We start from the raw sequence: 9660 nt of genomic DNA on the forward strand, positions 1-9660 counted from the left end.
CCCCCCCAAAAAAAAAAACAAAAAAAACCAACCTCTGTATACATAAGTTACTGGTAGCTGGAATGGCTCCCATGAGATCATGAGATACCCGATGTCTGGAATAAACAAAGCCCAACAAGCCTTTCCTTAGAATTTCTAGCTGATGTTAGATTCTGCTGTGCAAATAAGTGAACGCAGTTATACATCATGTGCACCTTTTTTTCAGATCGTCCTTTCTGCCTTGGCTGAAATCTCACACATGGACTGTTTCATTTGAAACTTGCCTTTTAACCAGGTTTTAAAGCAAATTAATTTGTGCATGCAAGGCCATTCACTTACTGTTTAAAAAACCTCCACAGGGGGGCACTGAAGAAAAAAAATCAAATCCTACATAGGCTATGAAGAAATAAGTGCTCAGATCTTCCCTGCTTGTTGTTCGTTGTGCAGGTGTTGGACTTGGAACATTGCATAAAATCTATTAGTGAAAAAAGAGTGTAAAGATGTGCAAATCATTTTTGACTTAGTAGTGAATTAGACTTCCAAGCAATGGAAGGTGAGGGAGGAAAAATGTTGTTGAGTTCAAAAAGGAGTGAAGAACTAAGTAAAACTACAAAGAAGGTATTTGGTGTATCCTCTGGACGGAAGAAAGAAGGCAATGACACATGGTGGTGGAAAGAGGGAGTACAGGCAAGTATTTGAAGGAAGAGGCTGGCAAAGAAAAAGGGGAAGAAGTAGTAAAGGAGTACTTAAAGTCTAGTTGTATATTAAAGAGAGAGGTGGCAAAGCCCTATAGGACTTGCATCAATTGGCTAGGCAGAGAGTGTGTGCTGGAAAGGATGTGCAGCAAGTTAGGGCAATTAAGGACAGAGACGCAAATGTACTAATGTGTGAAGAGAGCGTGATGAGAAGGTGGATGGAGTCATTTAAGGAGCTAAAGAATGAAAAGAAAAGGGAGAGAAGAGGACAGAAGGAGGACAGTGAAACTTTAGATGAAAATGGTAAATGTTAAATGGCCTGTATTTGTATAGCGCTTTACTTAGTCCCTAAGGACCCCAAAGCGCTTTACACTACATTCAGTCATCCACCCATTCACACACACATTCACACACTGGTGATGGAAAGCTACATTGTAGCCACAGCTGCCCTGGGGCGCACTGACAGAGGCGAGATGACCCCTAAAAGGAAGCCAAAACAAGACTAAATCAATTAAACATCTACTGATCAAACTTGCAAATGTATCATCTGTAATATGTTACTTTGAATTTTATATTAACAACACTCCCTATGCCGCTTTGATAAAGCTGCGATATGGAAAACACTAGAAAACCTGTCTTTCACTCATAATTACAGAAAGAGTTTACCACTCAGTGACAGGCTATGTGAGCAAATACTTGAACAATTTAAAAATGATGCTTTTCAACATATAAATGCAAAGAATTTGGGGGTTATTTTCTATTCATACTGCATAGTAGGTGATGTATCTTCATACTGTAAATAACACATATCATTAAATAATCCAGAGAATCTAAAGCAGCCTTTAACTGCAAGGGGCAACACCAGAAAAAGAAAATGCACATCACAACACTAAAAACCACTGACAGTGAACATTCATCATCAGTTCAGCAAATGCAGCTCATGCAATAAAAAAAAATATACAAAAATGCCACAACTTTCATTGAGCCCGAGCTCATTAAAGATAGTCTCAGTCAAAGTGAAGAACTGTCTCTTGGTCCAACCAATCCAAGTAATGTACACCAAGCCTGTGGTTTGAGGAGGCAAGAGAATTTCCAGCTTGTTAAGAGCTGAACCTACACCCACATTAAATATATATGTGTGTGTGTGTGTGTGTGTGTGTGTGTGTGTGTGTGTGTGTGTGTGTGTGTGTGTGTGTGTGTGTGTGTGTGTGTGTTTTAAAATAAATATGAAGTCATGTCAGCTTGGATGTCACCCGGATTAACAAGGTCCAGATGTTGAGGAATCAGGATGCCCTGATGAGAAGTGGGCTACTGGAACAAGAAGGCATCAGTGGGCAAGAGATGAAATTTTTATATATGAATGTTTTTGAAGAATCATGTGCAGAGAATGCCAAACTATAATCTGCACACTCATCAGAATTCTTCCATAGCAAAAGAGTCTAGGTGCAAATGTGGCCTGTCTGCAATGCAGGCCTGCTACCTTTTTAAAATATTTGCCACAATAGCAAATGAAAAATGTAATGAATGGTCTCTTCTTTTATACATTAATTTTTTACACAACATCACACGGTGTTGTGTAAAAAAAAAAAGTCTGGAGCCAATCTTTATTTTGTTATATTCTTGCTTTCAAAGAGCTAGATATATAATTCTTGAAGTGTAACAACAAGATGATTCCCCAAATCCTATTAACTTAAGATTTGGCATATCTGCTGTGCAGTAGTCCTTAAAAAATCTTAAGGACACTGATGATCGACATCCAAAAGTCATGCCCTTAAAGGCCTGGGCCTTTAGCTGATCCATCTACTGTTTACCAAAGCCTCAAATCATCATCCATAAATTAAAGGTCAGGAGAGAGATACGGTGAGTGTCAACAACCCTCTGCAGAATGCGGTGGAGGCTTTATCGTGGGTTTCTGGTTGCATTCCAGCCAGTAGTTTAGTTGATCTTGTTAAAATTGATGGAAATATGAACGCATAAAAGTGCCATCAGAGTTTGAGCCTCTGTGTAATACAATCTGATTGTCAAAAATTTCAATTTTCATCATACCAATGATAGCAAACACTCAGAAACAGCTCAGGCTTTAACATTATTGAAGCAGTGTGGGATCAACAAAAGTAAGCCAACATCCAAAGAAGAGCTTTGAATGCCCTTCAAGAAGCCCAGACTACTTAAATAAACCAAAAGCACCAAATAACAGAGCAAGAAATAAAGGGGGACTCAAAACATTTGCTCTGTATTGTATATATTTTTTAGTAAATCAGAATAGGTTAGCTTGGTTGCAGATCCCAAACTTGCAGGGCTGTAGGTAAGTAGACACGCGCACACACTTAGGGTTGCTATCACCCCCGTCTCCCTCTCACCTCTCTCCCCCATGCGCCTCTGTCTTTCTTTCTCTGCTGTACGTGATAAATTCCACTGCGACCTCTGGTCATTCCCTTTGTTTTCTACCTTTATTAAGTAAGACCAGCATTCCTAGCATTCAGGCCGCATCCTCAATGGCTTCATGAAAGCGCATAGAGACGCCGTCTCCTGATTGACTTTCCAATGGACACATCCTGTGCACCTTTCAGAGGTTGTTTTCCTCTTCCTTGTCCCTGCAGCACACGGTCATGATCAGAGCTCTCCTTTGAGAGTAGTCCGGATACCTGCCGCAGTGTTTGCTTGGCCAGCTGGAAATGTGTGTTTGTGTGTGCGAGAGAGAGGAAGATGAGAGGCAAGTGAAGACCAGGTGGTCACCAAGGTCTTAAGGGAAAACTTTATAACAGGAGAGGACTGGCTCACAGCTTTCTGCATCCTGTTGTGTCTACAAGCTTCAGCAACACCACCATTTCCCCTTTTGAACTCGTAAGCCTGGTCAAAGTCCCCTTTTTAGGTGCGCTTGTTGTTGTCCAGGATTCCTCACAATATGACTTTTATATTGTTTTATACACTGTAAAGAAGACAGTATGTTTTTTAAGTATTACTACAGACTGCAGGGCAATGGTAACACAATCACCAGTAATAACTCAAATTGTTTTTTATTATAGGCTATTTTAATCTTTCATTTTTACATATACCACATTATAGAAATACATGTAACATGTGTATATCTTAATGAAAAAATAGAAAAGAAATTGAACCTTTTTGTGCTTTAAATGTAACGGTAAATAGATTAACAGAAATGACCGTGTGAAGTTAAAAGCGGTCAGCAACTGTAATTTAAAAGCTCCATCAACGAACATGAAAATGAAGTTCCACCAGTTTGTCCACAGTGATCTCTGCAGTTATTTAATGGCACAATGTATAAAGAAGTCATTAACTCTTGGTTCTAATACGGCAGCACTTAAGAGGAGAAAAAAGGGGGAGTGTAAAGTGCGTGTTTGACCAAGTGTAGGCCTTAAAGGTTAGAAGGTGGTTAATATTTCTTGTATACAGCACCTCTGAGTTGTAGACAGGCCTGCATCCATATCTGTAAATGTTAAGTATAGAATGGAAACAAGACTTATACGTTGTACATATAGAGATATTTTTTAAAGTTGCTTCACACAGAATCATTTCTGTGTAACTTTAAAACTTTAGGTTCTTATTGCTGGATTAGGATTAAAGTTAAGACATCTTTGAGACTGATGGCCAAATGAGTTGAAAGTGTATTGTTTCTCTTTTGATTTGGCTTTTTTTGTTTGTTTTTTTAGTTTGTTTTTTTGAAATTTGAAAATAAACAATCAGACACAGGCCCATCTAGTTATGCTGCTTTACTACAGAGCATCAATAGCCTTGGAGACTTGGCCGAAGACATCATCCACTGGCAGCTCTGAGTCAACCTGGGCAAAATAAGATGACAATGGATGCGTTAGAATATATGTTGACGTTTCACGTGAGATTCAAATGTTGTTTTTCCGCTGTCGCAGCAGTCGCACACACCTTCCTGACAATACCACGGCTCTCATAAAAGGCAATCACTGGCTCGGTTGCTTTGTAATACAGGTCCAGGCGCTTCTTGATGGTCTCCTCGTTGTCATCAGAGCGGCCGCTGGTCTCACCGCGTTTCAAAAGCCTCTTGGCCATAGTCTCTGCTTTTGCGTCGACGTACAGCAGCAAGCAGGGTTTGCCGATCTGGGATCAAAGACAGTTTGTTCATTTAAGCTTCCGTCTTTCTTTCTTTTTTTTTTTAAATCATTGCTGCAAAGATGAATTAAGCCCATACCTTCTTCTCAAACTCCTCCCCCTGCTTCACCTCACGGGGATAGCCATCAATAAGGAAACCCTTGGAGACATCAGCCTTGGCAATCATGGCTTCCTTAATCATGTCTAAGACTGTGTCCTGCAGGTAGCCCCAAAACATTATGATCAATCTTCACTATGATATGGCACTGACAAAAAAAGCTGTCTTAGAAGAGCTGACACTTGTATTTTGTCTTTTCATTTAGTATTGGACAAAAAAAACATGAAACCTTTTGTTTTCTTTTAAATTATGCATACTCGCAATTATTTCAGTTATAGTGCCCTCTCTTACCAAAGGTACCAGCTCTCCCTTCTGCATGATGGCCTGGAGATGCTTGCCCCTCTCAGAGCCAGAAGCCACCTCAGCACGGAGCAGATCCCCAGATGACAGGTGAGTGTAGCCGTACTTTGCCACTATCTTCTCACACTGGGTGCCCTTTCCAGAGCCAGGCCCACCTTTAAAAGAAGATTAAACAAAAAAAAAAAAACAGTCATGTGGCATGAAGGCAAATAAAAGCTAAATGCGCTACTGCTAAAGTGCTAAGAGCGGCTCAGGGTACTTACCCACAACAAAAATGATCTTGGCATCTTTGAGCTTGTCTGAAATGAGCAGGCACAGACAAAGTTATACATGCGTGAATCGGGAGGTTTTTCTTGACAGCAAAAGTTCAAATCACAAGGAAAACGTTTTTGTAACAAACCGTCTGGATAGTCGGATGTGGAGGAAAGACGCGCACATGATGAAGAAGAAAACACGTCCATTTTTAACTGCTGCAACAGGCTGTTTAGACTGAGCTTGTTTATGTCTAGCTTAGTGCTATTGCTTAAGTAGTGTTGGCATGGCAACTGTTGTTATCCCTTGTTTTGTTGCCAAGTGTTCCCAGGCACTTATAACAAAGTCTGAATTGCAAATCTAGCCAATAAGGCCATTTCCATTTGTTCTTAATCATATTCTGCGATCGTGTCTGGGTTTTTCATTAAATGCAATATCACGACAAAGAATCCGAGCGCAATATTTTTAAAATGTACATATTAAAACCTTCCCTGTGTTATCCAAACTGTCCAAAAGAGGGCAGTAGAGTCCATGGAAACGCAACCGTCTGTCTGCTTTCCTTTACTCCATTAGATTAATAATAAACACACAAATGAACACGTTCCACCTCATTATCATCAATAAAGAGACATTTATAATAATACTTGAACAGGTGTATTAATTACCTGCCATTGTGTTACGTCTGAGTGTTTTCGGTCAACTAAAAGAGAGAAAAGGACACAGAAAAGTGAATATATTCACAGAAGATACATACAGCAAGCAAGGTCAAGCAAGGCATAGATTTATAGGTAGCCCTTTAATGTATAAATCAATAACTTTGGATTATGTATGCATGATCACCTTAATTACTGTGCCAGATTTAGGCTATAATCACCATAACAGGGTCGTTTTCACCTCTACATATTCTTTAAGCAATACAGGACAGTTTTGTGTGCTCAAAAGATCAAATTGCTCTATTTAAAATAGTTTTTTTGTTTCATTTCATTTCATTTTAGAATAATTCCCAGCATAAAATTGAAAATAATTTTGATATTTCAGTATTTATAATTAAAAGTTTAACAGAATTCATATGAAATCTTTAAGGAATTGACACAAAAGCAGAGAAAATTTTGGAGTAGATGTCATAACAATTTTATATTTTACACAATATTCCAACTTTGGGGGGGAAATTGGTTTTGGTAAAGCTGGCAATATTACTATTCCTGGTAAAGTCACAACAGTTTGTTTGTGTGTGTGTTTTGTATAGTATAATGTAGGAAAAGCCAGTTTTCTGGTGTGTCATTGAGAGTACAGTGTACTGAGCACGACTGAGCAGACACAACAGCACACAGCATGCTGTTAATGGCAACCCTGCTTTTCTTTCCTATAGTGTTAAAGCTGGTATGAGCATATTTTGATTCACAAAACCTTTGGCGTAATAAAATACCTTTTAGTGTTGTATTAATAGACCTGGGCATATCTAAAAAAGACAATAGCCAGTTTGTTTCCTGTTTACACGTCCGTTTTAGCTGACTCAAAGACAGAAGTCTGAAGAATGAGGAAGAAGGCTGGGTTGCTGGCATAAATAGGCACGTTCAAGTAGCTGCATGTCCGTCTGAACATACAGTTGAAAAACAAAATACTTTAAAGCAGTGCCAGTCAAAAATATGCCCACACACTCTGTCAAAGTTGTCATGTATTGTTTCCTAAATTAAGCTGCTGTGCACTGAGGTGAGTTTTTGCACTACTTGTGTGCCTTTGGAGTTATGCATACAGCACTTTTTGGCTATTGTGCTTGTTACTATGTTACACACATGAAACAAATTGGCTAGCTATAGTCTTAAAGTAACTTTAGAAGCTGCTTGTATGTCAAATTAAATGTGTGTCAAAAGGCAAGAGAGTACTTCTCAGGTTACTTGGTGCCTCCAAGTGCCTTGGCATTGGCACTAAAAAGGAAAGGACACACTGTACACCAGAAAAAAAACATTATATGGTGACAAATATCTTCATAGGTGCAGTGTTGGACATTTTGAGTGTAATCGTGGACCGTGTATTTAAATGAACAACTAAAAAACAGTATTTTAGGATTTATTATTTAATAGGAGTTAAATATTCCTCAAGGATCTCCAGGAACTGTTTTACTGTGGCAAGATTTTATTAGAATGCATTAAAAGAACCACACCTCGAGGAGTAGCATTAAATTAATTGAAACAAACCTGACCTGGTGACATTGCAGCAGTTTGCATTTTATCTAGCCCTTGCAATTCAAATAGTACAGTTTGCATAGTGCCAGGTTGCAAAATACGCTTGCAGAACAGTGCGATATGAGTCATTTTATGGCTAAACTGCCAGACAGAAAAAGCAAGATATACATTAAAGTATACTTAATCTGAAGGAAACTTGTACATTCCTAAACCTAGTGTGTGCTTCTTGGTTTGCATTAAAAGTTTGTCAGCTTGTTCTCTGATTCTCACTTGTACTACGCCTCAGTGCTCCCTGCCGTTGCTTCTCAGGTGTCCAGTTGTATGTCAGCAGCCATTAACCCTGTGGTCTGGGTAAATGTCACTCGGAGGCTGACATCTGAGTCAGCACAGAACCTGTTTTGGGAGTCTCTGTGTGGCCTATTATGGTGCCACCTTCTGTGTCCTGACACATCATATGTGTACTAACTCCTGATTGCACAACTCCTAGGTGTGGGCATGGCATTTAACACTGTCTGCAATTATGGAAGGGAAACTACATACTACATTTCCTCGGGAGAGTCTTAACAGAGACTTGGTGTCTAAATTGTCCCTTATATAATCCTGCAATATGAAAATTCAATTCAGTCCAATCAAGTGCTGAAATTATTTAGAGAACCTGATATAGTAGTGGTGGTCTATTCATATATGCAGTTTTGGATTTTTTTAATTCTATCTTTACAGATCCTACAATCACCATTACATCCATCCTAAGGAAGATGGGACAGTCCATCTTGCCTGCACCACCCTCATGTCTAATTACCGTTTTTAAACATGCGGCCCTGCTAAAAAAAGACTCAAGCCGATGTGCAGCTGTTAAAGGTTATCTGTCAAGCATTCCTAAAAAGCCCATGGAGATGAAGCTCTGACTGACCGCCCCTGAAAGCAAAACACAGAAAGCGATGATCTAACAGCACATTCTCCCTGTAAATCGTTTGGTTACCAGGGTGCTCTGCGGTTTTAATTGAGAGCGCTGTCCCTTTAAGGGAAATCAGGGGACCCTTTGACGTCAGTGCGGTGGGAGATATTCCGTGTTGTTTGTGGAAGGATGGAGCATGAGACATTCAATTGTTTGCTGTGGGTGTTATTAATGTGTCTGTGCTCCAAATTGCACGTAGAAAACAGGAATCAATAGCACTCAGCCCTCATCAGCTGCTAATGATCCTCGCGGGCTCTGAAAGCTTTGCAGCGGACTTTAATGGCTACGCGGGGTTGCATGAAAATGCCCTTTTAAATGGCTGCAGGTTCAGGAGAATGTTGACACGGTATCAAAGTAGAAGAAACCAGAGAAGGAAAAGTCAAAGCAAAACAAGCAAATACAATCAGTGCTAATTATAGTTTTGGGGATAATTATGATGTAATGCCTTAAGTAACATCACTGTGAATGACAGACGAGCCCTGCATGCCTTTACACTGCAAAGAAATCCATGATTGGCTCCTTTGGCACATAAAGAAAAAAAGAAATGTCAACCATTTTAAAGTGTGACTAAACGGTCCCATGACAGTTCCCATAAGACCCTCTGCCTCTGTCATTCCCACTCTCCATCCCGTCAAACAGCCCTGCCCACTTTGTCTCTCCGATATTCCTCTATTTGTCTCCCTCTCTGACAAGCCCAGCCCTGTTCAGAGGCGTTTCCTGCCTGTTTTCCTCTATAGAGCCTTTGTCCTCTGTACTGACCTCTCTTTCGCGTTGTGGCTTTAGATCTCAGCGCAAGGGGCTGCTGTCCCTGGATCCCCGTGTGCGTGTGACTGCACAGTTCCTGCTGCACGCCAGCCCTCCCTCTCCGCTTCTATGCCTTTTTATAGCTCGCCTGAGCCTGCTCAAGTTTGCATTGCATTCTGGGTAGGAGGGAGGAAAGAAGGGATGATGGACAGGAGGAAGTGGGGAAAGCGGAGTGGCATGGTCTGACAGCTGCACATCAACACACCCCCTTAGTAAATTAAAATCTTGTGGTCAGTGTGTCTTTGCAAGTTTGGGGGATATCTGATGAGAAGAAGAGGACATGTGACATGC

At 40.2% G+C, this 9660-nt stretch overlaps 1 protein-coding gene across 2 annotated transcripts; it reads right to left on the reverse strand.

Moving 5' to 3' along the window:
• Positions 1-3674: 3674 nt before the first annotated feature.
• Positions 3675-9475, reverse strand: ak1 (adenylate kinase 1). 2 transcript variants are annotated; one of them, XM_085279748.1, is made up of 7 exons: positions 9325-9475; positions 6093-6127; positions 5439-5474; positions 5167-5330; positions 4858-4974; positions 4575-4766; positions 3675-4474 (listed from the first exon to the last, which is right to left on the reverse strand). In XM_085279748.1, the coding sequence occupies exons 2-7, from the start codon at positions 6097-6099 to the stop codon at positions 4409-4411; spliced, it is 582 nt and encodes a 193-aa protein (XP_085135874.1). In that variant the 5' UTR covers positions 6100-6127; positions 9325-9475; the 3' UTR covers positions 3675-4408. The 2 variants fall into 2 exon arrangements, with proteins under 2 accessions (XP_085135874.1, XP_085135873.1); XM_085279747.1 differs by lacking the exons at positions 6093-6127; positions 9325-9475 and adding an exon at positions 5576-5723.
• Positions 9476-9660: the final 185 nt, after the last annotated feature.

The sequence above is a fragment of the Mchenga conophoros genome, linkage group LG7 (assembly GCF_057382185.1).
Source record: "Mchenga conophoros isolate Kocher_MC1m ecotype Shallow Benthic linkage group LG7, M_conophoros_male_GT1.1, whole genome shotgun sequence".
NCBI lineage: Eukaryota > Metazoa > Chordata > Actinopteri > Cichliformes > Cichlidae > Mchenga > Mchenga conophoros.

What these genes read in the sequence shown, in the direction of transcription:
- ak1 (XM_085279747.1), bottom strand. Translation starts at nt 5,636, where the DNA reads ATGGACGTGTTTTCTTCTTCATCATGTGCGCGTCTTTCCTCCACATCC. An exon ending in AGGGAGAGCTGGTACCTTTG is followed by an intron (nt 4,975 to 5,166) that starts GTAAGAGAGGGC and finishes GGCTACCTGCAG; the next exon opens with GACACAGTCTTAGACATGAT. An exon ending in GCCGTGGTATTGTCAGGAAG is followed by an intron (nt 4,475 to 4,574) that starts GTGTGTGCGACT and finishes TATTTTGCCCAG; the next exon opens with GTTGACTCAGAGCTGCCAGT.